Consider the following 25,542-nt stretch of genomic DNA (forward strand, 5'->3'; position numbering starts at 1 on the left):
CAATCAGTCAGCTGCGTCTCTGTCCGACAGCGCCACCGAGTGGACAGATAAGGTAGAATGACTGAATCAAAACATTCGTTTCCCCTCTTGCAGCCCTGAGAGCAACATTGGAAAAATGTTCTCCACACAAACACATTTTGAAAACCTTTATTTTATTTCATACAAAACAAGGACATTTTTTCATTCACCTGATTGTTTTAAGGGTGGGGCTGGGTGCTACAAAAACATGTCAACAAAAGAAAGGAACAACAGAACCACAGGTGTGTGTGTGTGTGTGTGTGTGTGTGTGTGTGTGTGTGTGTGTGTGAAAGTGTGTGTGTGTGTGTGTTAGAAAGTGTGTGTGTGTTTGCTCTTCAAGCCTGGACCTCGTACCCCAGGGGGTCCAAGCCCTTGTCCAATAGGAGCAGAGACGACTCCCGCATCTTCTGTAAGAACTTCCTCAACTCCTCCTTAGAGAACACCTGAGGGGGGGAGGCACATCATGAGGGACACAGAGACCGAGAGAGAGAGAGGCTAGAGAGAGAGAGAGAGAGAGGCTAGAAGGAGAGAGAGAGAGAGGCTAGAAGGAGAGAGAGAGAGAGGCTAGAAGGAGAGAGAGAGAGAGGCTAGAAGGAGAGAGAGAGAGAGGCTAGAGAGAGAGAGAGAGAGAGAGAGAGGGAGAGAGAGAGAGAGGCTAGAGAGAGAGAGAGAGAGAGGCTAGAAGGAGAGAGAGAGAGAGGCTAGAGAGAGAGAGAGAGAGAGGCTAGAGAGAGAGAGAGGCTAGAAGGAGAGAGAGAGAGGCTAGAGAGAGAGAGAGAGAGGCTAGAGAGAGGGAGAGAGGCTAGAGAGAGAGAGAGAGAGAGGGAGAGAGGCTAGAGAGAGAGAGAGAGAGAGAGGCGAGAGGCGAGAGAGAGGCGAGAGAGAGGCGAGAGAGAGGCTAGAGAAAGAGAGAGAGAGAGGAAGTGAGTCAGACCTGGTAGAGGCGGTGCTGGTCGGAGGCGATGATGTCAGCGAGGCGCAGGCTCTCCGGCAGGCGCTGGGTCCTCTGCAGCACACTGAGCAGCAGGAAGCACACCAGGGGCAGACACAGACGCCGCAGCAGCGCCATCTGGTGGACACGCTCCGGGTCCTCCTCACAGTCCTGCAGGCACACACACACACACACATCACGTTAGACAACATGTACAGCATCAGCTTCTAAAGGTTTGACTGTCTAACACACACACACAGACAGACCTCTCTCACGTCGACCATCCAGCCTCCGTCTACAAACAGCAGCACGTTGTAGATCCTCTCCTTCACATCCTCTGTCAGAGAGTCCAGACGGCCATTCCAGGTGTCATACTCCATCTGTACACACACACACACGTTAGAGAAGGAGCCAAAAGATCGCAATAGAGAGCAGCCTTGTGTGTGTGTGTGTGAGAGTGTGTGTATGTGTGTGTGAGAGTGTGTGTGACAGTGTATGTGTGTGTGTATATGTGAGTGAGAGTGTGCGACGGTGTGTGTGTGTGTTAGGAGACCTGGTAGTCCTTCTCCCTCATCTCGTGAGCCACCTTCTGGGTGAAGGAGGCCTGGGGCGGCAGAGAGGGCAGCTGGGGGGGGCAGCTCACCTGCCGGAACCACTCGTTAAACGCCTCGTGGGCCTCCTGTAATACACACACACACACACACAGCAGATAACATTACACTGTGCCAACCCTGACCACGTCTCTCCTTCACACCTGTCAGTCAGGCTGACTGGCCAATAGGAGAAGTGTGTGGGGGTGTGGCCTCACCAGGTAGGCCCGTATACAAAGGTGCTCACGAATAGCATTCTCATCCTCGGCAGGAAGGGGCGTGGCCGAGCCTTGCTCCTCCCACTGCTGGTAGATCTCCTTCATGGAATCTTCTGGAACTTTGGAGAACACCTGCTTGGCTGCATCGTGCTTTTTAGAGGCTGAGAGATACGAGAAGATGAATACAGGAGGGGAGGGAGAGAGGGAGGGGAGAGAAGGAGGGAGAGAGGTGGGAAGGGAGGGAGGGATGAGTGAATGGACATTACACAAACTCTCTATTTGAGTGTATGTGACATGTGTCTATATATAGGATGGCTATAGCTTAGTGGTTGATGGCAGGTTCAAGTCCCTCATTGGGATCAAAATTGAATTATTAATACTTATTGCAGATCATATATTACACAAATTGTCCCTTATGCAACAACTAAATATATCATTTTTATTATGATAGAATTCCAGGGACTGTCCCTTTAAGAAGCCACGCCCACCCAGGAACTTCCTCATGATGGCGTTGCTCTGCTTCAGTGCCTCCGCCCTCTGGGCGGGGTCAAAAACCAGCCAATCAATCACATCGATCTTCTTCTGGTCCTCCTAAGAGAGGGGAGGGGGGTTAGACAGGAGGTAGGGTGTGTGTGTGAGGGTGTGTGAGGGTGTGTGAGGGTGTGTGAGGGTGTGTGTGTGCACCGGGGAGGTTCCTGTATCCAGGGCGGGGCTGAGGTCGTGATGAACAAACTCCTGATCGTCTCTCTCTCTGACATTCTCCACCACCAGCTTCGTCACCGCGGCAACCTCCAGACCTGACAACGACAACAATTTCCCTCAGAAAGGTGAGCGTCCAAACATCCATATTTACCCTCAGTTGTATGTGTGTGTGTGTGTGTGTGTGTCGTACCAGCCTGGCGAGCCAGCTCCAGGCAGCGTCGTCTCTGAGAGCAGTCGGCCACGCCCTCCAGGTGCAGGGCGTAGGAGGCGGTGGCCAGGGGGGCGGGAAGGTGGCTGCAGTAGAATGGCAGCAGCTCCGCCTGCTTCTCCCGGCCCAGCAGGCTGACAAACGCCTTCAGCACATCCACACACACCTCCTCCTGGGGGGGGCACAGGTGTGAGGAGAGAGAGAGAGACAGAGAGAGAGACAGAGAGAGAGAGACAGAGAGAGACAGAGAGAGAGAGAGAGGGAGACAGAGAGAGAGACAGAGAGAGACAGAGAGAGAGAGAGAGAGAGAGACAGAGACAGAGAGAGAGAGAGAGAGAGAGAGAGAGAGAGAGACAGAGAGAGAGAGACAGAGAGAGAGAGGGAGAGAGAGAGAGAGGAGAGAGAGAGAGAGAGAGAGAGAGAGAGAGGGAGAGAGAGAGACAGAGAGAGAGAGACAGAGAGAGAGACAGAGAGAGACAGAGAGAGAGAGAGAGAGCGTGTGTGTATGTGTGTGTGTGTGTGTGTACCTTCAGGTGGGTCCCCATACTACGGTAGAACAGCACCAGGTGTGTCATGAAGCGCAGCAGGTGAGAGGGGAGGGGCATGGGCCCACACAGCCAATCACTGAACTCTTTCAGAAGGCCTAAAACACACACACACACACGGCTGTCAGTGAGGATGAAGCAGGGAAAGGTCAAACTAGGGGTCAGAGGTCAGGCTCACCGTCCAAGTCTCCCAGGATGATGAACTTCTGGATGACGTGGTAGTGCTCTCTGGTCTCCTCCTCCACCCTCTGGAAGCACAGCACAGCTTGTCTCACTGTGTGTGTGCCTGTTACTGTGTTTGTGGTACTGTGTGTGCGTGTTACTGTGTGTGTGTTACTGTGTGTGTGTGTGTTAGTGTGTGTGTTAGTGTGTGTGTTAGTGTGTGTGTGCCCCAAATGCCGACACACACCTTGGATTCGGTGGCCTTCAGTTCCTCAAACACCTTCTCCAGAGTCCAGCTGAGGGAGAGAGAGAGGAGGGTAGGGAGTCAGACAGCTGTAGGCCAGGCCAGGGGCAGTGTTCCTGGGCAGGGTGTCTACTCTAGGCTGGGGATCATACTTGGCCTCCAGGTAGTCTCTGGGGAGCGTGTCCAGCTCGTCGTGAGCCATGCCTGAGGACCGCACCTCCTGCTCCACCAGGGTGTCCACCAGCACACGCAGGTACGCCCACACACTGTCCTCCCACGACTCACACACCGGCAGCAGCTGGGGGGAGGGAGGTTAGAGGACACACACTGACCACATACACACACACTGACCACCTGACACACACACACACTGACCACCTGACACACACACACACACTGACCACCTACACACACACACACACACACACAAGATGGATGGTCATACCCGTTTGAGGTTGCCACTCAGGACAGCGTAGATGGCTCTCTCATATCTGTTAAAATGTTCCTAAAGGGGGGAGGAGAAGGAGAAGCGAGATCACTGTTCACTGTCAGAATAGTAATTCAATGTGTGTGTGTGTGTGTGTGTGTGTGTGTGTGAGTGTGTGTGTGAGTGTGTGTGTGTTACCTCCTCTGCCATCCTCCAGCAGCAGACCTTCCACACACACCTCTGAGGATTCCCCTCTACTGGCTGCAGCTCTGTACCGCCTGGAGAGACAGACACACAGTGAGGGAGAGACAGGTAGAGAGACAGACAGGCAGAGAGACAGGCAGAGAGACAGACACACAGTGAGGGAGAGACAGGTAGAGAGACAGACAGGCAGAGAGACAGACACACAGTGAGGGAGAGACAGGTAGAGAGACAGACACACACAGTGAGGGAGAGACAGGTAGAGAGACAGACAGGCAGAGAGACAGACACACAGTGAGGGAGAGACAGGTAGAGAGACAGACAGGTAGAGAGACAGACACACAGTGAGGGAGAGACAGGTAGAGAGACAGACACACACAGTGAGGGAGAGACAGGTAGAGAGACAGACAGGCAGAGAGACAGACACACAGTGAGGGAGAGACAGGTAGAGAGACAGACAGGTAGAGAGACAGACACACAGTGAGGGAGAGACAGGTAGAGAGACAGACAGGCAGAGAGACAGACACACAGTGAGGGAGAGACAGGTAGAGAGGACAGACACACACAGTGAGGGAGAGACAGGTAGAGAGACAGACAGGCAGAGAGACAGACACACAGTGAGGGAGAGACAGGTAGAGAGACAGACAGGTAGAGAGACAGACACACAGTGAGGGAGAGACAGGTAGAGAGACAGACAGGCAGAGAGACAGACACACAGTGAGGGAGAGACAGGTAGAGAGACAGACACACAGTGAGAGACAGACAGGTAGAGAGACAGACACACAGTGAGGGAGAGACAGGCAGAGAGACAGACAGGCAGAGAGACAGACACACAGTGAGGGAGAGACAGGTAGAGAGACAGACACACAGTGAGGGAGAGACAGGCAGAGAGACAGACACACAGTGAGGGAGAGACAGGCAGAGAGACAGACACACAGTGAGGGAGAGACAGGTAGAGAGACAGACAGGCAGAGAGACAGACACACACAGTGAGGGAGAGACAGGTAGAGAGACAGACAGGTAGAGAGACAGACACACAGTGAGGGAGAGACAGGTAGAGAGACAGACAGGTAGAGAGACAGACACACAGTGAGGGAGAGACAGGTAGAGAGACAGACAGGCAGAGAGACACACACACACAGTGAGGGAGAGACAGGCAGAGAGACAGACAGGCAGAGAGACACACACACACAGTGAGGGAGAGACAGGTAGAGAGACAGACAGGCAGAGAGACACACACACACAGTGAGGGAGAGACAGGTAGAGAGACAGACAGGCAGTGAGGGAGAGACAGGTAGAGAGACAGACACACACAGTGAGGGAGAGACAGGTAGAGAGACAGACAGGCAGTGAGGGAGAGACAGGTAGAGAGACAGACACACACAGTGAGGGAGAGACAGGTAGAGAGACACACACACAGTGAGGGAGAGACAGGTAGAGAGACAGACAGGGAGACAGACAGGCAGAGAGACAGACAGGCAAAGAGACACAGGCAGAGAGACAGACAGGCAGAGAGACAGACAGGCAGAGAGACAGACAGGCAAAGAGACACAGGCAGAGAGACAGACAGGCAGAGAGACAGATAGAGACACACACACACAGTGAGGGAGAGACAGGTAGAGAGACACACACACAGTGAGGGAGAGACAGGTAGAGAGACAGACAGGTAGAGAGACAGACACACAGTGAGGGAGAGACAGGTAGAGAGACAGACAGGTAGAGAGACAGACACACAGTGAGGGAGAGACAGGTAGAGAGACAGACAGGCAGAGAGACACACACACACAGTGAGGGAGAGACAGGCAGAGAGACAGACAGGCAGAGAGACACACACACACAGTGAGGGAGAGACAGGTAGAGAGACAGACAGGCAGAGAGACACACACACACAGTGAGGGAGAGACAGGTAGAGAGACAGACAGGCAGTGAGGGAGAGACAGGTAGAGAGACAGACACACACAGTGAGGGAGAGACAGGTAGAGAGACAGACAGGCAGTGAGGGAGAGACAGGTAGAGAGACAGACACACACAGTGAGGGAGAGACAGGTAGAGAGACACACACACAGTGAGGGAGAGACAGGTAGAGAGACAGACAGGGAGACAGACAGGCAGAGAGACAGACAGGCAAAGAGACACAGGCAGAGAGACAGACAGGCAGAGAGACAGACAGGCAGAGAGACAGACAGGCAAAGAGACACAGGCAGAGAGACAGACAGGCAGAGAGACAGACAGGCAGAGAGACAGATAGAGACACACACACACAGTGAGGGAGAGACAGGTAGAGAGACACACACAGTGAGGGAGAGACAGGTAGAGAGACAGACAGGCAGAGAGACACACACACAGTGAGGGAGAGACAGGTAGAGACACACACACACAGTGAGGGAGAGACAGGTAGAGAGACACACACAGTGAGGGAGAGACACACACACACAGTGAGGGAGAGACAGGTAGAGACACACACACACAGTGAGGGAGAGACAGGTAGAGAGACAGACAGGCAGTGAGGGAGAGACAGGTAGAGAGACAGACACACAGTGAGGGAGAGACAGGTAGAGACACACACACACAGTGAGGGAGAGACAGGTAGAGAGACAGACACACAGTGAGGGAGAGACAGGTAGAGACACACACACACAGTGAGGGAGAGACAGGTAGAGAGACACACACACAGTGAGGGAGAGACAGGTAGAGAGACAGACAGGCAGAGAGACAGACAGGCAGAGAGACACACACACACAGTGAGGGAGAGACAGGCAGAGAGACACACACACACAGTGAGGGAGAGACAGGTAGAGAGACAGACACACACAGTGAGGGAGAGACAGGTAGAGAGACAGACACACACAGTGAGGGAGAGACAGGTAGAGAGACAGGCAGGCAGAGAGACAGACAGGCAAAGAGACACAGGCAGAGAGACAGACAGGCAGAGAGACAGACAGGCAGAGAGACAGACAGGCAGAGAGACACAGGCAGAGAGACACAGGCAGAGAGACACAGGCAGAGAGACAGACAGGCAGAGAGACAGACAGGCAGAGACAGACAGACAGAGTGACAGACAGGCAGAGAGGGCTGACGGACCGGAGGTGATGTTGGGGTCGTGGTACAGCTTCCAGCCCTCCAGAGTAGCTGCTCTCCACGCCTGACCACAACGCTTACACAGCCTCTGGGCCTGCACGCACGCACACACACACACACACACACACACACACACACACACACACACACACACACACACACACACACACACACACACACACACACACACACACACACACACACACACACACACACACACACACACACACACACACACACACGAGTTAAGGGATGGTGTGGTGGATATAGTGTTGTGTATGGTTGTGGTTGTAGCGGTAGTAGTTCCTCCAGGCCCACGGGGGCAGCAGAGCCCACCTCGTCCGTCATGCCTGCTCTGATGAGGGTGAACAGGTACTTAAGCAGCCGGGAGTCATCCTCCCTGTCCAGGTCTGCCAGCGGCCGCTTCTGTCTGATAGGGGCGTCTGGGTCCTACACACTCACACACACACGTATGAGAGAGTTAGTGGGTGTGTGTGGGTGTGTGAGTGTGTGTGTGTGAGACAGTGTGTGTGTGTGTGTGTGTGTGAGACAGTGTGTGTGTGTGTGTGTAGTGTGTGAGAGTGTGTGTGTGAGAGTGTGTTGTGTCCCACTGAGCCATAAATATTTCATTCTTCCAGCCAGTAGGCTCTGTAACAAGACACCATCATCACTTTCCCTATGTGGCTGTGTGTGTGTGTGTGTGTGTGTGTGTGTGTGTGTGTGTGCGAGAGAGTCAATGTCTAATCGTGTACACACTGCATCCAATAAACTAGGCTAAGTTTGTATCACAAATTAGTATGCATACATCTATCATACATCTGTATGTTTTATGTGTGTGTGTGTGTGTGATAAAGAGATGTGTGTGTGTTAAGTGTGTGTGTGTGTGTGAAGTGTGAATAATCCCAGTCTGGTTGTGGCTGTTCTCACAATGCCACACGATAATCTCCAGATTACCAGCCAGTCCTGCCAACCCCCATGGGGCAATGCATGATGGGCCAGTTTATCCAGAGGGTGAGGGGGGGCATCACCATGCCAGAGAGATAGAGAACAAAGACTGAGTGCAAGTGAGCGACACACACACACAGATATCTCTGTATCACACACACACACACACACACAGATATCTCTGTATCACACACACACACACACACACACACAGATATCTCTGTATCACACACACACACACACACAGATATCTCTGTATCACACACACACACACACACACACACAGATATCTCTGTATCACACACACACACAGATATCTCTGTATCACACACACACACACACAGGGTCTATCAGTGCATGGTACCCCGATGGTGGTGTGACTGTAGAGTCTGGTCTGGGTCCAACTGGGCCGCTCCACTTACTTCCCACAATGCCTCTCTTCAGAGCCCAGCAGGAGGGCTCTGGCCTCTACCCCTCTACCCCTCCCCACACACACACCCCCTCCCCAGGCCCAGAACACACACACTTCTCCCTTTCACCCTCTGTACCACCCTCCCTCCTCTCCCTTACTCAATCGTTGTTTCTCTCTCTCCTTCTCTCTCTCTCCTTCTCTCTCTGAGTGAGGTACTGACATGCTACTACTCAGATCATCATCATCCTCATCATCATCATCAGAGCTGCAGAGCCACCAGCGACTGACTGGGCTCCACACACACACACATATATACACTCACATGCACACTCACTCACATGCACACACGTACACAAAAGCTGATCCCCATCGTACAAACACACCCATCCCACCTCTCTTCCACATTCCTCAACTGGCTGACAAAGCTTCTATCATCTGTGCACATGGGTGTGTGTGTGTGTGTGTGGTGTGTGTTGACAGCCCCCAACTCCCTCACCAACCTCTCAATACCATCCTGTGAGTTTATTCACCCATGATCAGTATGAGGAGGGCTCAGAGAGGGCTTTAACAGGGGCGGGGTGGGGGGGCCGGGAGGGGGGGGGGCACCACTGTATGGCAGGCCTGGGAGGGTGGGGAGGGGGGGCACCACTGTATGGCAGGCCTGGGAGGGTGGGGAGGGGGGCGCACCACTGTATGGCAGGCCTGGGAGGGTGGGAGAGGGGGGGCACCACTGTATGGCAGGCCTGGGAGGGTGGGGGAAAGGGGGCACCACTGTATGGCAGGCCTGGGAGGGTTGGGGGAAGGGGGGCACCACTGTATGGCAGGCCTGGGAGGGTGGGGGAAGGGGGGCACCACTGTATGGCAGGCCTGGGAAAGCCTTGACCAACAGCTGCCACTCCCAGAGTTATAGTCCACCTGTAGTTCTTTATGGAGTTGGCACACATGGAAGCGCACACACACACTGTCTCCCACACACACACACACACACACACACACACACTGTCTCCCACACACACACCACACACTGTCTCCCACACACACACACACAGCAGGAGGTGGACACAGCTGCTGTCCGATGGCTTCACCTGAGATGCTAACTCAGTGGGGGTCCCACCCAGAGGAAGCAGGACCTGGTGGAAACCCTGCTGCAGATGGCTTTCTGAGCTGACAATCTGGGTGCTGGGGAGAGTGGAGCCTCTTCTAAAGTTTTGCTTCTGGATGGTTCTATTCCAGAAGTCTAAACAGCTTCTGAGGAGGAAGTGAGACACACTCACACCCCTTCACTAATTATACTCATTATGCAACCTACAATTAGCCTTCCCCCCCCGACGAAAAAAAAAAAAAAAAGGAAAAACTTAATTATCACTCGACCCCAAAATACACCCTGTGGCCAGGATTGGCCCACAGATCCGGCCTATCAGAGGAGCAGTAGGCTTTTCTTTCTCTACTTCCCTGTCTCTCTGTCACCCCCCCCCCCCCCTCTTCATCCTCACCCCCCTCTACCCAGCCTCCCCCAGACCCCTCTCTCTCTCCCGTAAATAAAAAAAGGAGGAAAAAACATCTAATTGTCTGTCAGGACCATGTGACTGTCACATTCCACATGTCGCCCCCCCCCCTCTCCCCCCTCGGAGCACAGCTGGGGCTCAGCCCCGCCCCCTCAGACTGCCCTGTGTCAACAAAGCTCACACGTGTATTTAAGGAGACCTCATATGCTGTGCAGCGCTCCAGTACCTGGACCTGCCCCTCCACTTCAGCCCTGGACCCCATCCAGCCCTGGACCCACCCAGCCCTGGACCCACCCAGCCCTGAACCCCCCCCCAGCCCTGAACCCCTCCAGCCCTGGACCCCTCCAGCCCTGGACCCACCCAGCCCTGAACCCCTCCAGCCGTGGACCCCCCCCCAGCCCTGAACCCCCCCCCCAGCCCTGAACCCCCCCCCAGCCCTGGACCCACCCAGCCCTGAACCCACCAAGCCATGGACCCACCCAGCCCTGGACCCCCCCCCCAGCCCTGAACAGACAAACAGGCAGAGCAACAACGCAAGCAGGCAGACAGAAAGCTAGACTGAAAGACAGCCAGGCATGCAGACAACTAGACAGACAGACAGGATGTTTAAATAAAGGATCTTCTATATGACACAGATACAGAATAGGATGCCATGTCTTTATCAAGACATTGTGGCTGGTATGAAAACAGATATGGGGGGAGGAGTCTTGGCTCAGAGATACAGAGCTGGCAAGGAACAATATCTGTTATGAATATGTATCACAAGGGTTTGAAACACCATACAATGAAATGGATCTAAAGACACCTCATCAATAAATCTCTAAGAAATGTAACTACTATTGATAATCATTACTGGTTTAGCCCTCTCTTTCCAAAGTTCCTTTTGCTAAAAGCCTGGGAAACTATAGTATCTTAGACAAAGTGTTCAAGTCTTTCCAGTGTTAGGTAACATGAAGAGTTTTGAGGAGAGAAACTGGACTCAGGTCAGTATAATTAGTACCTCCCTTGGGATCTATTTCACAAAGAACAGCCTGGATCTTGATGTGGGTCAATGTCGCAGCAACTGAGAAGTAACCTGAACACACACACACAGGCTTACACAACACAAACATCTTCCAATGGCTACACTATGAGTGTACTACCGTAGCATAAACCAATCAAGTTGGCTTTCGCCTTTATCACCGGAGTGCAATCTGACTGTAAAAACACAAGTGCACTGATCCATTTCCACCCATTATAGCGGTACACCAGATTCCGTTTCACGGGATAACAAACGATCTAGGGTTTGGATTACTGTCAGACTTCAGTGTTCCACTATGACGGCACACAACACCGACATCGACATCACCTCATTCCAGCCACAATTGTCTTCGCTATCTAACGTGTTTCTTCTGAATGTTGTTCACTGTCTTCTTATGTTCTAGATGTACGCATCAAAACAGAGGCAAAACCTTAGCCTACATTTTTCAATACGTGACGCAGTGTTTAAACAACATGCGGTGAATAACCACATTTGATAAGTTTAGACAGCTAAATGTAGCAGTGACTACAACCAGTGACACGCGTTGTAAAGGGGCATTTCCTGGACCAGAAACTTGTGAACACAAACAAATGCAGTTTTACCATCGGAGTATTTAGGCTACCTATTTGAACCATAGCATGGTTTCTAAAACAAGTTCAACATTCTATTGACACCATAGAACGGATAAATTACCCATGAGAAAAAACTGTACAGCTCAACTACATACATTTACTGTAGCGATGCAACGTTGCGCTTTCAAGCTGTCTGTGTTGCAATTTCGCAGCAGCGTTAGAGCCGCGATTCCTACTTACAGTGAAATAACGAAACAGACCAAAATACGCCTAAACAGTAGATGAATTACCAGAAAGATTTAGGGTTATTTCCTCCCGACTACCAGACCTTGCTCTGCTCTTCTTCCTCGGAGGCCGGATGCCGTCTTTCCACCCACCAGCAAAAACAGTTAGTCTTCGTCGTTGTGGCTCTGCTCACCTTACTCCGAGATAATAATCTCAGGAGACAACTGTTTCCAAAAGGACAAAATGTACTAAATTCCGTAACTTCACTTCTATAGCAAGAGGGGAGTTTATGGAGACTGAGAACGGATGGTGTCGACAGACGAACCGGGAGGGTTGAAATCTGTGGCTGCCCGCATTCTGACGCCTCCGCCTAGTGCTGCTGTTACCCGCCGACATACGAGAGAGGATGAAGTGGTCTTTTCGAATGGAGACTGAACAGCGCCGCCTGTTAAAGGAACGGCCAAGGGCCAATATGAGATTAGTAGTTTTGTAGCGCCCCCCGCTGGAGTGAAGATGGCCTCGCATTCCTATGGATAAACATATATTACCATATTCTGACGGTATTTTATGTTTGAGTATGTGAGTGTATGTGTTGACTTAAATCTCAAATCAAAAGTCTCTTCAAGAATAAAACAAGGACATTTTGAAACTGAGGAAATGTTCTTGATCCTCATAAGTTCAAGTGCTATTTCAAGTTTTTTTTATACATTAGTGCCTGTAACTACTTAACCAACCATATAGCCTGCATCATTTATCTCTCTATCTTCCTCTACCCCCCCCCCCCCCCCCTCTCTCTGTGTCATTGAAGTTATGTATCTTAAAACCTTTCACCTAGTTGGATCGTTGGTAGTCAGATTCATGTTCTAGAACGGGACAGTTTGTGAACGGTTCGTTCCAAGACCCTCAAAAGGATACTACATAAACTTCAATCGCCTTACAAAATGTCCCGAGCCGCTGACAGACTGAAAGTGTTCCTGAATCATCTGGATCGGTCATCTTTTATTGTATCCTTTCCAGGGGAGCGAATTCGGTGCATGAAGACTGTCTTTGACGGTGTTCGACTCGATGTGCGTCGCTACAGCCATGCAAGATAGACCGGGGATGTGCACCAGACAAGCTATGAGCGGGCCTCAAACAAACTCGACATTCAATTTTGTTTCTAGTTTATTAATTTTAATAGTTATTATCCTAGTAGTTAGTATTCTAGTTTAAATCTTTTTTTTCTGGCTGATATTTACACAATTTGAGCACTGTTGCTTTACAGTAGCGGTACGCGGTCGCTTTTGTTAGTAAACATAACAGGTAGCCTATGCTTGATTTAGGCAGTCTTTAACAGTATTTGAATTATAGCTAATAGCGTATGGTTACAATGTCTATGCCTCTATTATAACACACGTGTCTTTAACCGATTAACGTTAAAGCAAGCGTCATCGACTTCTGGACAAAACGTTGCATATTATCACCCACAAGCTCTCAGGTAAGAAAAATATCGCGTCGGCTTTTTTGTTATAAAATGAAATAGGCTAAATTAGAACCAGAAGGAGGTTATAAGCTACCATTTAGACATTTAGGATACTGTCCCATTTGGCACACCATTGCACAACGCTGAGATACTTGTTTTGGTCATTCAACTTTGGTTTAGCCTGATATCACAGCAGTATGAGATCAATAAACATGTCCTCCCGTTCTCAGGTACACGCTCGACAATGACCTTCTGACCCCAGACCAAAGGATCTCCTATGAGGAAAATGGCTTTGTCCTCATCAAGAATCTGGTGTCTGATGAGGATATTGACAGATTCAGGCAAGACACAGTCGTCCACACTCACATAGGCTACTACTGCTACTTTGTAATCAGTAACACATGCCATGATGACAACCAGGTCTGTCGCTTTCAACGAGATCTGGAGGCATTCTTCGACTCCGAATCTAAAACGTGTGTACTTGGATGTGTGTGTGTGTGTGTGTGATGCAGGAGGGCGTTTGAGAGGATCTGCAGGAGAGAGGTGCAGGTCCCAGGGTTGGTGGTGATGAGGGATGTGGCCATCTCCAGGTCAGAGTTCGTCCAGGACCAGAAGGCCGTGTCCAAGTTGCAGGGACTTCCAGGAAGACTCAGAGCTCTTCCGCTACTGCTCCCTGCCCCAGGTACCACACACACACACACACACGCACACAGGAACACACACACAGGAACACACACACACACTCCACGTAACTGTAATAAACATAAATAACACTGTTCGCACACACATACGAGCCTACTTGATCCAGTTCACATGTTTAACATGTTTCCGTGTTTCCGCCTTAGATCCTGAAGTTTGTGGAGTGTTTCACTGGACCCAACGTCATGGCCATGCACACCATGCTGATCAACAAGCCCCCAAGATGCAGGTGCTGAGCCAAAACTGACCCCTGACCTCAAGCCAGAAACCACCTCAATATCTCCACAGTGTGTGCAGATCATCAGTACATATGTTCCCCTGACCTCTGACCTTTGACCCTGCTCTCAGGCAAGAAGACATCCCGCCACCCCCATGCACCAGGACCTACACTACTTCCCCTTCCGGCCGGGCGGACCGCATCGTGTGTTCCTGGACCGCCATGGAGCGGGTGACGAGGCAGAACGGCTGTCTGGTGGTGCTGCCCGGAACACACACTGGCATCCTCAAGGAACATGACTACCCAGAGTGGGAGGTGAGACACACGCCTGTGGGTGTGTCTGTGGGTGTGTCTGTGGGTGTGGGTGGAACACTACACTCTCACTGGCAGCACACACATGCAAGCACTGCCATACAATGGGGTGTCTAGGTGAGACACTCACACAACATCACACTTGCACATGTAAACAAACTCCCCCCCCCCACACACACACACACACACAACATGTACTGGTGCTACAAACACTCTCAGATAATGGCACATGTGTCATCACTGTCACCTGTGTCTCCTCAGGGTGGGGTGAATAAGATGTACCACGGCATCCGAGACTTTGACTCCCAGCATCCCAGAGTGCACCTGGAGATGGAGAAGGGAGACACAGTGTTCTTCCACCCTCTCCTCATCCACGGCTCTGGCATGAACCAGACACAGGGCTTCCGCAAGGTAAGCTCTCCAACCAAACACCCCTCTCCCTAGAACACATACACGACCCCTTTGGAATGTTTATCCTTGTGTGTGTGTGTTAGGCCATCTCTTGCCACTACGCCAGCTCAGACTGCTACTACATCGATGTGAAGGGGGACTACACAGGAGAACATTGAGAAGGAGGTGAAGGAGATCGCAGCCAGGAAGTATGACATTGGCGACAGCATCACCTTCCAGGTAGAACACACGCCTTCAGTGTTACTGTGTGTGTTGTAGAACACACGCCTTCAGTGTTACTGTGTGTGTTGTAGAACACATGCCTTCAGTGTTACTGTGTGTGTGTTCTAGAACACACGCCTTCAGTGTTACTGTGTGTGTGTTCTAGAACACACGCCTTCAGTGTTACTGTGTGTGTGTTCTGACTTATTTTATCCCTGCAGGACACCTGGGCAGTCAGGGGTCGTCTGGTGCAAGGGTGATAGGACATCTCTGTGATAGAGCCCGCCCACCATAGCGGGACAGCCACTCACAGATGTTTCTGTCAGCAAATCAGAAGTGTTTCAGTGATTGGGATAGACTTGAGAAGAGATGAAAAAGGGACATTTAATCTCAACCTTAACAAAAGTGGAAGACGTTTGCCATATAATACTAAAAAAGAACAGTGAGTGAGACAGGTATCAGTCGAAGTGTGTAGCATGATAATTCAAAGATTTATCTTTCATAAATAAGAGTATGTTTTAGTACACTTTAGAAATCGGAGGTACTGTGTTGATTAGAACAGTTCAACAGAGACTCGAGAAACGAATGCCTTAATGTTGAAGAATCATAAAGCACTTACATTGATACTGTTGCCTTAATTGTCATATTTCTAATCTTTAATCTAGATGCTTTTTAACCAGGTCCCATAACCCTGTGTTTGTATGAGTAATAAAGAGACTAATTATAAAATATAGCTCTTGTCGTGATACTGCACTGTTCACCCATAGAAACAGACACACACACACACACAGTTTTGAAACGAAGAGTGAGGTGTTTCCTGCCTTGGGCTTACCTTCTGTGGAGGAACCAAAGAAAACACCTGACGTGTGTGTGTGTCTGGTGTGTGTGTGTTCATGTGTCTTAAGCATGCAGAAGAGAACAGTCAATCCATTCAAAGTCACTGAGAACCCTCTCAGTCTTCTATTAATGCAGACACAGGAAATCCTGCAGTAAAGAACACAGTAGAACTGGCGATCTTTTCACTGGTGGCAATTACTGCACACTTTTGTCTTTCCACACACACACGCCCCACTCCAGGACGTGCCAAGCAAGAGGTCTGCATTCAGTCAAATTGAAAGCAGGACTGCCGATAGTCAACAGAGACACAATCCGAAACAGCGCACCTGCTCAGTCTCTTTAACATTCCATCTGAGGTGGGAGTCAGGTGGCTGAGCGGTTAGGGAATCGGGCTAGTGAAGGTTGCCAGTTCGATTCCCGGCCGTGCCAAATTATGTTGTGTCCTTTGGCACTTCACCCTACTTGCTTCGGGGGAATGTCCCTGTACTTACTGTAAGTCGCTCTGGATAAGAGCGTCTGCTAAATGACAAAATGTAAATGTAAGGTTGCACTCGACCGCACAGTATTTACTGTATTTAAGCATTAACTCAGCAACACTCCTGAACGAATTCCCTTCCTGCATCGACATGAACGTAGCATCGATACATCAAAACATTCTGTTCCCTTGGAGTTTTCAATAATGACAAATATAAATAATTTCATGAAGAGTAACGAATCCCATAGATGTGTGGGAGCTTTTGCGTTTAGGCACCTCAGGTTCTGAGACAGCCTGTGATGAGGGAGGTTATATTAGTGCAAGATCAAGCCGTGTTGCTGGAACGAGCTGTGCTCATTGGAACAATCGGGTGAGATCATTGGAACCAGAGGAGATGATGGTTCCAATGAGCATGGTCCTGACATGCTTCAACCCCACACACACCTGGGTGTCTAGAGAACACACACTATTCTACACAGGACAAGAATGATAAAAATCAGCACCGATAAATCTCAGACACACACACAAAGGGGCAACGACTACATGGTAATTTCCAGTAAAATTGTACGATACTTGATTGGACAGTGATGAGAGATTTGTCCTCAATTGCACTGAATCAGATCCGATGTATTCTCTTCATAATCCTGTGTGTGTGTGTGTGAGTCTGTCTTTTCACCACCACAGTCCTGTGTTTGAAACTGAAATCGCTTCGGGATTTCATTATGCATACTGATCGTACAATGCTTTCAGTGTGCGGTTTAGTACACCCAGGTTGTGTTCCAGAAACTCCTCTTTCTCCTCCCTCCCCTCCCTCCCTCTCCTCACCCTCTCACCCCTCCCTTGGGTGAGTGAAATTCCATCTGTCCCCAATTCTGACTCTCCCACCCTCTCTATCTACCCTCCCACTCTCTCCATTCCTGCCCTCCTCCCTCCCTCCTTCTCTCTCTAGTTCGTTTATTGCAGCTTTTCTTCCAGTCGAGTGCCCCAGCGATCTACATGATGACCTGGACCAATCTGCTCTTCATCTCCCTGCTCGCCACCCTCCTCACCCTCACAGGTGTGTTTACCCTCATATGGGTTGGATTAGGGGGGAGGAAACGGCAGGTTTGTGTGTGTTTGTGTGTGTGTTTGTGTGTGTGTTTGTGTTTGTGTGTGTGTTTGTGTGTGTGTTTGTGTGTGTGTGTTTGAGTGTGTGTTTTGTGTGTGTGTTTGTGTTTGGTGTGTGTGTGTGGTTTGTGTGTGTGTTTGTGGTGTGAGTGTGCATGGGGAGGTGTTAGATTTTTCCAGGCAGTTCTCTTGGAACTCCTTTGACGTGGAGTTATTTTCAACCATCTCTCTTTCACCATCTCTCTGTCTCTGTCTCTCTCTCTGTCTCTCTCTCTGTCTCTCTCTCTCTCTCTGTCTCTCTGTCTCTCTCTCTCTCTCTCTCCGTGTCTCTCTCCCTTCTCCAGGCTTCAGTGGGGTGGAGGGAGCAGCCGTCAGGGACGATGGCAAAGCAGAGGAACCCAAAGGTCAGTCTAACAAAACCACACCTTTCCTGCTCACGCCCCCCTGACCCTCTAACGACCCCTCCTGTGACCTCCAGCCTCTGACCTCTGACCTGCAGGATCAGCAGCCCGGGTCTTCATGCCTGAGGCGGACGCCTCCAACTTTCTCAAACGCCGCAGTCCGTCGCTACGCCAAACACCAGGCGGAGATCCTTGGTGAGTCGGCTGCTCCGTTTCTCTAAAGGGACGTTGTCATGGAGACGAGGGCAGGGCGGAGGGCGCGATGGGGGTGCTGATGGGGGGCGCCGATGGATGAGGATGGAGGGCTGGGGTTGAGGTTGTGGTCGTTTCCCACAGGTGCCTGCACAGCAGACGTCTGTCAAAACGTCTTCAAATCCATCTGCTATGCTGTCTGTCTGTCTGTCTGTCTGTGTCTGTCTCTCTCACACACACAAACACACACACACCTAGATAGACAGACACACAAGGTTGCTGGAGGTAGCAGAAGGAGTGACAGGGTAGCATGGGAGCAAGGAGAGCAGGGCCCCAGATACTAAGCACTGTGCTGGGCAACAGCCTGGGGAAAAGTTTATTTAGAAATCCTGTCCATGTGTGTGTGTGTGCCTGTGTGTGCGTGCGTGTGTGTGTGTGGAGGGACTGCCGGGAGGGAAGAGACGCTCTCAAGAGCTCTGCAGGAGCTGAGGATGGAAAGTGTGGAACAACTAACCCTAACATTGTGGAGAGGAGGAAGAGATAGGACGGGGACGAGGGGGGGAGAGGGGAGAAGGAGGAGAGAGGGAGGGGGGAGAGGAGAGGAGAGAAGGAGGAGGGGGGGAGAGGAGAAAAGGAGGAGAGGAGGAGGAGAGTGGAGGGGGGGAGAGGAAAGGGGGAGGAGGGGGGGGAGGAGAGAAGGAGGAGAGGAGGAGAGTGGAAGGGGGGGGAGAGGAAAGGGGGAGGAGGGGGGGAGAGGAGAGAAGGAGGAGAGGAGGAGGAGAGGTGGAGGGGGGAGGAGAGAGAAGGAGGAGAGGAAGAGGAGGACTGAGATTGATTCTGAAAGGGCTGCTCCCCCTGTCTCGTTCCAGAGTGTACTCTGTGTGATACAGAATGATCACGAGGGACTGAAGAAGTTGATTAAAAAGAGGTGAGGGAATAAGAAGCAGGCAGTCATGAGTCTCCTCCTGAGGCCCATGTCACTGGGATGCTTGATGAGATAAATAACTGCTCAGACACTGAACCGTGTGTGACTGGTTATGCTTGTGTCTGACTGAATTCACGCCAACACTTAAACCAGGACATTAGATTAGGACAACCAGGTCCACAGTGCACAGTACCTGGCATGCGTGACTTTGGATAAGATTCAGGCAAGTGTGCTCAGCCAAAAATACTTGAGTCGTTATGCAACTAAGGCAAAAGAAAACACTACCTCAATGACCCGACCACCTCATGTCCCCCCTCCTCCTCTTCCAATCCTCCCTCTTTCCCCCCCCCCCCCCCTCTCTCCTCTCCTTTCTCCCCATCACCACCCTCCCCACCCCTCCCCCTCTCTCTCTCCTCCCCAACCATCAACACCCTCCTCCCCTCCCTCTTCTCCCCCCCCTCCCATCTCTCCTTCTTCCTCCCCATCACCACCCCACCTCTCCCTTCTCCCTCCCTCCCTCCCTCCCCCCCCCTCCTCCCTCCCCATCACCACCCCCACCCCTCCCTTACCTCCACCCCCCCTTTTCCCCTCACCACCCCTACCTCTCTCCTCCCCCCACCATCACCACCCCACCCCCGCCTCCCCCTTCCCACCCCTTCCTCTCTCCCCCCCCCCCCCCCCCAGCGGAGCAGAGGGTGAGGCTGACGGCTGATGAGAGGAGGAGAGAGTACTACGACGAGCAGAGGAGCGAGTTTGAGAACTATGTGGAGGAGGAGCGTGACGGTGAGACAGACTGAGGTCCAGCTGCTCGCTGCGGCCGACTCTCCAACGCGATTTAGGATGTATTTAACTGAACATGGTGGTGTGGTAAGGGCCTTAACGTAGGGGCCCAGGTTTGATTACAGCCCAGGGGCTTTTCCCTCTAACTAACTCTCCCTCCTCCATCTCTCTCCCTCCTCCCTCCCTCCCTCCTCCTCTCTCCAACTCCTCCTCTCTCCAACTCTCTCCTCCCTCCTCTTTCCAACTCCCTCCCTCCTCTCTTTCCAACTCCCTCCCTCCCTCCTCTCTCCAACTCCCTCCCTCCCTCCTCTCTCCAACTCTCACCCTCCCTCCTCTCTCCAACTCTCTCCTCCCTCCCTCCTCTCTCCAACTCTCTCCCTCCTCCCTCCTCTCTCCAACTCTCTCCCTCCCTCCCTCCTCTCTCCAACTCTCTCCCTCCCTCCTCTCTCCAACTCCCTCTCCCTCCTCCTCTCTCCAACTCCCTCCCTCCCTCCTCTCTCCAACTCTCTCCCTCCCTCCTCTCTCCAACTCTCCCCCCCCCCTCCCTCCAACTTCTCCCCCTCCCTTCCTCGATGTCCAGAGCAGAATGAGAGGACCAGGGAGAAGACGGAGCAGTGGAGAGAGTTCCACTACGACGGCCTCTATCCTCGCTACGACCACAACCGCCACTACGTCTGAGCAGCACCAACACAGGGGCAGGGGGGGGCGTGTCGACACAGCAAGCCTCAGTCATGATTGGCTGGGCCCTAGTCATGATTGGCCGGGCCTTAGTCCTGATTGGCTGGCCTTGTGACCGTCACAGCTGTGTGTGTACAGAGTAGCATCCTCTGGCAGTGTGAAGCTACACACCTCTGAAGCTGCTCCTTCCTGCTTTCCAGGACACTAGCGTTTAGCTAGCGTAAAACTATAACTGCTCTTTTTACAAACTAGAGTCATTCAAATGCATATCTGCAGGCGTGTACAATAGCCGATAACAACCGGCGTGTGGTTATTAGGCGCTTTAAAAACCTCTCGCATGCTTATTTGTATCTTTTATATTATCTTGTATTTGTATTATTATTGTATATTCTGATTCTTTTCTTGTCTGAAGCCTAAACTACGACAGACAGCTGCTGTCAGAGTCTCCTGACAGACAGGACCACTAAGAGTCCTTACTCTGCTGGTCCAGGTTGTCTTTAGTTAAACTGCACACACACACACACACACACAACATCAAAAATACGACCTGTAACTCCGTTCAAGAACCGTTCAATAAAGATGATTCCAATTGTAGTGTGTCATCATGATTCTTAAGTTCTATGACAGAACTCTCAAGCACAGGCTAGCAGGTAGAACCCAGATTCCTGAGGGGAGACAAAGATAGACAGGGGGAGGAAAAAAGAGAGAGAGAGAGAGGGAGAGAGCGTCATGGAGAACTCATCAGTCTGAGATAAACGTCTGGATTCCGTGCGAGCATTCCAACATTCCATACAGTGGAAATGGAACACGCCGGGTGCAGGAGAGAGGGGGGGGGGGGAGGAAGGGAAGTAGAAAGTATCAAAAAAGTATATTAAAAAAAATACAAACGTGAAAGAGAAACCAACCAAACAGGGGTTCACCCTGCAGCGGTGCTACCTGACCCTAACACTAGGATGGTCGTTACCTAACTTAAGAGAGAGGTAGTAGAGCTGTATAACCTGACTGGGACCCATTTGACTGGATGTGAATTACTGGCAGGGGATCGGGCTAGGGGCAGTAACTGCCTCTAGATGTTTCTTAGAGTGTTGGATGAAGAAGCAAAGCAGATCACTGGTAAATCACTAAACACGATTTAATAATCCCAGCCTGTGCTGCTGGTAGTCCCATAATAACAAACTTTACAAACCACCATCCATCTCACATTTCAGTAAAAACACAATAATTAAAAGTCCATAATCCACTTACAAAATGTCGTTCACAATCATGAAACCTCTCCCTTCAAATGAAATAAAAACCGTAATAAACATAAAATCTTTGACACTACCAACACCTGCAGCTGAAGATGATGATGATGGTGTTTACATCATGCTGCTGATGATGATGATGAAGGGTGTTTACATCATGCTGCTGAGATGATGATGATGATGAAGGTGTTTACATCATGCTGCTGAGATGAGGATGAAGGTGTTTACATCATGCTGCTGAGATGAGGATGAAGGTGTTTACATCATGCTGCTGAGATGAGGATGAAGGTGTTTACATCATGCTGCTGAGATGAGGATGATGATGAAGGTGTTTACATCATGCTGCTGAGGAACCGGGGCTGCTCCTCTCCCCGGGGCTGTAGGAGCTCTCCTGCTATCTTAGGCCCCGCCTTCTCCTGCACACAGGAAAAGGAAATGGTCATCGTACAGGAAACAGGAAGTCATCATCACCCAAGGAAGCTACAGTGGCCGGCATCCACACCAGAGCTGGGCTAGCTTACCTTCAGCATGCCATCTCTCTCCCACTTGAACAAGCCACAGTTGCTAAAGCAGGGTGGAAACAAAACAACAAACATCAACTCAATATACTGTCAGAAAAAGTGAAGTTGAGGTTGTAGAAAGAAAGGTTGTGTGTGTGTGTCCCACCTGCAGTGCTTGTTGGGCAGGCGGTCCAGGGCGATGGCCCTCTGTCCACAGGGACACTTGAAGAAGCGCTTGAGGGCGTCGTGCCACTGGAGGTGGTGGTTCAGCTCTTTGCACCTGTCTGCTGGCTTGAAGTAGGTGTACTTACACTGCACACACACACACACACACACACACCACACACACACACACCACACACACACACACACACAGTTTCATCTCTACATATATAAAGGGTGTCCAGGTATACAATGTTCATAGGTACTCTCAGGGGAATAAGGCCTTGCATGATCAAATGCATTTTATACGTATATGTATTATGCATGTAGAGTGTTGTTTCAGGTACAGTGGTGTGTTGTGTACAGGTGTGTAGTGTGTACGGTGCGTACGGTGTAGTGTGTACTGTGTACAGTGTGTGTTGTGTACCAATGTGTGTGTGGTGTGTTCATGTACAGCAGAGCCAGGATGCTTTCCAGAGAAGCGTGGGGAAACACTCACGTTCCTGCAGGTGACGGCTCTGCACTTCATCTCCCTGATGTTCCTCATCTTCTCCTCCAGCTGTTCTTCTTCACCAGGGGGTCGAAGTATCGCTCCTGCAGCTGGTACTCAGCCTGGGGATGGGGGGCGGGGCGGGGGGCGGGGACACAGAGGGGAACTATTACATTTGGGTTGGAGGGAATCATTAAATGGTCACAGGGTAGGATGCTTGCATTCCTCGTCTAATTAAGACAACGTTGAGTAGCTGTAACTACGGTAACTTCACTGCACATCTGTGAGTGGTTCGGCTCGGAGGTTGCCGTGGTACCCAGACTTACGGCCTGTAGCTCCGCCCCATGGCGGGACTTGGCGTGAGGATCTTCTGGAACTCCTCTGATTGGATGTAATCCAGGTTCTCCCGCCTCTTCTTCTGGGCTGGCTCCTCCCCCTCCGGGCCTGGCTTGTCCTCTGTACGTGTGCGGTCGGAACAGGAACGAACGGTTCAGGCAGGGATTTGGACCTTGGAACTTGTGTGTGTGTGTGTGTGCAATAGTGTAAATGTATGTTTGTAGGTGGTGAAGTGTATGTGTGTGCGCGTGTTTGTTTACGGTGTGTGAATGTGTGTACATGTCAATAGGTGTGTGTGTGTTGATACTGATGTGTGTGTGTAGGTGTTGACAGGTGTGTGTGTGTGCGTACCGTCGGGCGAGGCGAGGTTGCTCTCCACCCTGGCGCTGATGATGTCACCGCTCCTCTTCCTCTTCACGGCGTTGGGGTCTTCCTTCGCTAGCCCCTCCCCTTTAGCCCTCAGCTTCTTCAAAGCAGCCAACTGGAGAGAGAGAGGGGGCGGGACTGTCAGACCGACCTCTGACCTTTACTCACAGACCACAAACTAAAGCCATCGATTCAAAAATGAGGAAATATGAGGAATAAGAGGGAAATATAAGAGAACGCCCTCTCCAACACAAGTCTTAGTCAGCCTATCGTCACTATGACACTGACGCCACCCCACCTTGGCAGCTGATAGGCTGAGGGAAGAAGGCGGAGGTGGAGGGGTGTGGTCGTAGAACAAGATGTCGTCTCCGTCTGTGAAGCCTCTTCCCAGGGTGGGGGTGGCTGGGCTCTGGGGGGCCCGGGGGGGCCTCGGAGGCAGCTCTGGGGGAGAGCAGGGGCCAACGGGCGGGGCCCCCCGGAGGAGCGGGGCCCCCCAGGGGAGCGGCCCCAGAGTTCTGGAGGATCCTCTTCTGGATCTCTTCCGCCCGTCGCTTGCGGTTCTCTAACAGCTGCTGCTGCTGCTCTCTGCTGTTTCAGGAGGTCAGAGGCCGAGATGGACTGGAGCCCTCCTCCAGCAGAGCCCTGGGAGCCTGGGGAGAGAGAGGGAGGGAGAGACAGGAGAGGGAGAGAGACAGGAGAGGGAGAGAGACAGGAGAGGGAGAGAGACAGGAGAGGGAGACACACAGGGAGTGAGACACAGAGAGAAGAGAGAGACAGGGAAATAAAGAGAGTCTGTCAAAAAGAGTAACGAGGGCAGAGGCAGAGAGAAAGAGACAAACGGGGCGACCAGCGACAGAGAACCAGCGATGTGACGTGCCAGGCTGACCTGCAGGCTTCTTGGCTGCGTGGGTCAGGTGCTTCTTCAGCTGCAGGGCTCCAGGGGTGGGCTGACACAGAAGGCTCTTGAAGTCATCTGAGCATCCCGACACCTCGTTAGAGCTCAGCGCTGCACACACACACACACACCTCGTCAAGAGTCAAACCTCCTCTCCTCTCTCTCTAATACTGTCTCTTTCCCTCACTCTCTCTAATACTGTCTCTTTCCCTCACTCTCTCTAATACTGTCTTTTCCCCTCACTCTCTAATACTGTCTCTTTCTCAGTGGCATTCATATTTTCCCTCCCTCTTTTCTGTGTCTGTTACCCTCCTCATTCCCTTTAAACTCCCTCTCCTTTCTCTCCCAAACCCCTTTCCTCCCTCTCTCCCCCTCCAGTCTCCCCCAAACCCCCTTCCTCCTTCTCTCCTTCTCCATTCTCTCCCAACCCCCTTCTCTCCCTCTCTCCTCCTCCAGTCTCTCCCAAACCCCCTTCCTCCCTCTCTCCTCCTCCAGTCTCCCCCAAACCCCCTTCCTCCCTCTCTCCTCCTCCAGTCTCTCCCAAACCCCCTTCCTCCCTCCCCTTTCTCTCCCAAACCCCCTTCCTCCCTCTCTCCTCCTCCAGTCTCACCCAGCGTCTTGGCCTGGCTGGCCAGCTGGTCGGAGCCCTTGATGAACAAGCTGCTCAGGGTGGTCTGGTTGGGCTTCTTGGGGTGCGAAGCCGACCTGTGGACCAGGTTAAACACACTCAACCACACATCAGGAAATACAATACCAAAACGTAGGAACAGACACACACACAAATACAATCCTAAAAGACACAAAAACAACAACACAAAAACGAAATCTTGAACAAATAGTAACACACA

The 25,542-nt window shown here is 51.4% G+C and overlaps 3 protein-coding genes and 1 pseudogene across 3 annotated transcripts; 2 read left to right on the forward strand and 2 right to left on the reverse strand.

Annotated features, from left to right (window-relative positions):
• Positions 1–156: 156 nt before the first annotated feature.
• nup107 (nucleoporin 107) lies at positions 157–7,830 on the reverse strand. Its single transcript, XM_047014663.1, has 16 exons — positions 7,661–7,830; positions 7,328–7,418; positions 4,244–4,323; positions 4,064–4,123; positions 3,771–3,916; positions 3,622–3,670; positions 3,391–3,460; positions 3,195–3,310; positions 2,650–2,839; positions 2,442–2,554; positions 2,246–2,348; positions 1,758–1,918; positions 1,503–1,628; positions 1,216–1,329; positions 953–1,120; positions 157–461 (listed from the first exon to the last, which is right to left on the reverse strand). Exons 1-16 carry the CDS (start codon positions 7,670–7,672, stop codon positions 354–356), a joined length of 1,707 nt encoding a protein of 568 aa, XP_046870619.1. The 5' UTR covers positions 7,673–7,830; the 3' UTR covers positions 157–353.
• Positions 7,831–12,916: 5,086 nt separating this feature from the next.
• On the forward strand, positions 12,917–16,035 carry LOC124462950 (phytanoyl-CoA dioxygenase, peroxisomal-like). Its single transcript, XM_047014667.1, is given in 12 exon segments — positions 12,917–13,008; positions 13,426–13,481; positions 13,697–13,807; positions 13,979–14,099; positions 14,101–14,148; positions 14,312–14,394; positions 14,519–14,573; positions 14,575–14,697; positions 14,956–15,105; positions 15,189–15,236; positions 15,238–15,324; positions 15,528–16,035. Coding segments are annotated over 12 exon segments (984 nt in total). The 5' UTR covers positions 12,917–12,945; the 3' UTR covers positions 15,567–16,035.
• A 1,558-nt stretch (positions 16,036–17,593) lies between these two features.
• Positions 17,594–21,295, forward strand: LOC124462953 (unique cartilage matrix-associated protein-like). The gene is given in 6 exon segments (XM_047014669.1): positions 17,594–17,675; positions 18,070–18,129; positions 18,225–18,286; positions 18,288–18,321; positions 19,928–20,026; positions 20,604–21,295. Coding segments are annotated over 6 exon segments (414 nt in total). The 5' UTR covers positions 17,594–17,614; the 3' UTR covers positions 20,702–21,295.
• Positions 21,296–22,096: 801 nt separating this feature from the next.
• The window catches only part of LOC124462938, a 3,627-nt pseudogene continuing 181 nt past the window's right edge, over positions 22,097–25,542 (reverse strand).

Source organism: Hypomesus transpacificus, unplaced genomic scaffold (genome assembly GCF_021917145.1).
Source record: "Hypomesus transpacificus isolate Combined female unplaced genomic scaffold, fHypTra1 scaffold_266, whole genome shotgun sequence".
NCBI classification, from domain to species: Eukaryota; Metazoa; Chordata; class Actinopteri; order Osmeriformes; family Osmeridae; genus Hypomesus; species Hypomesus transpacificus.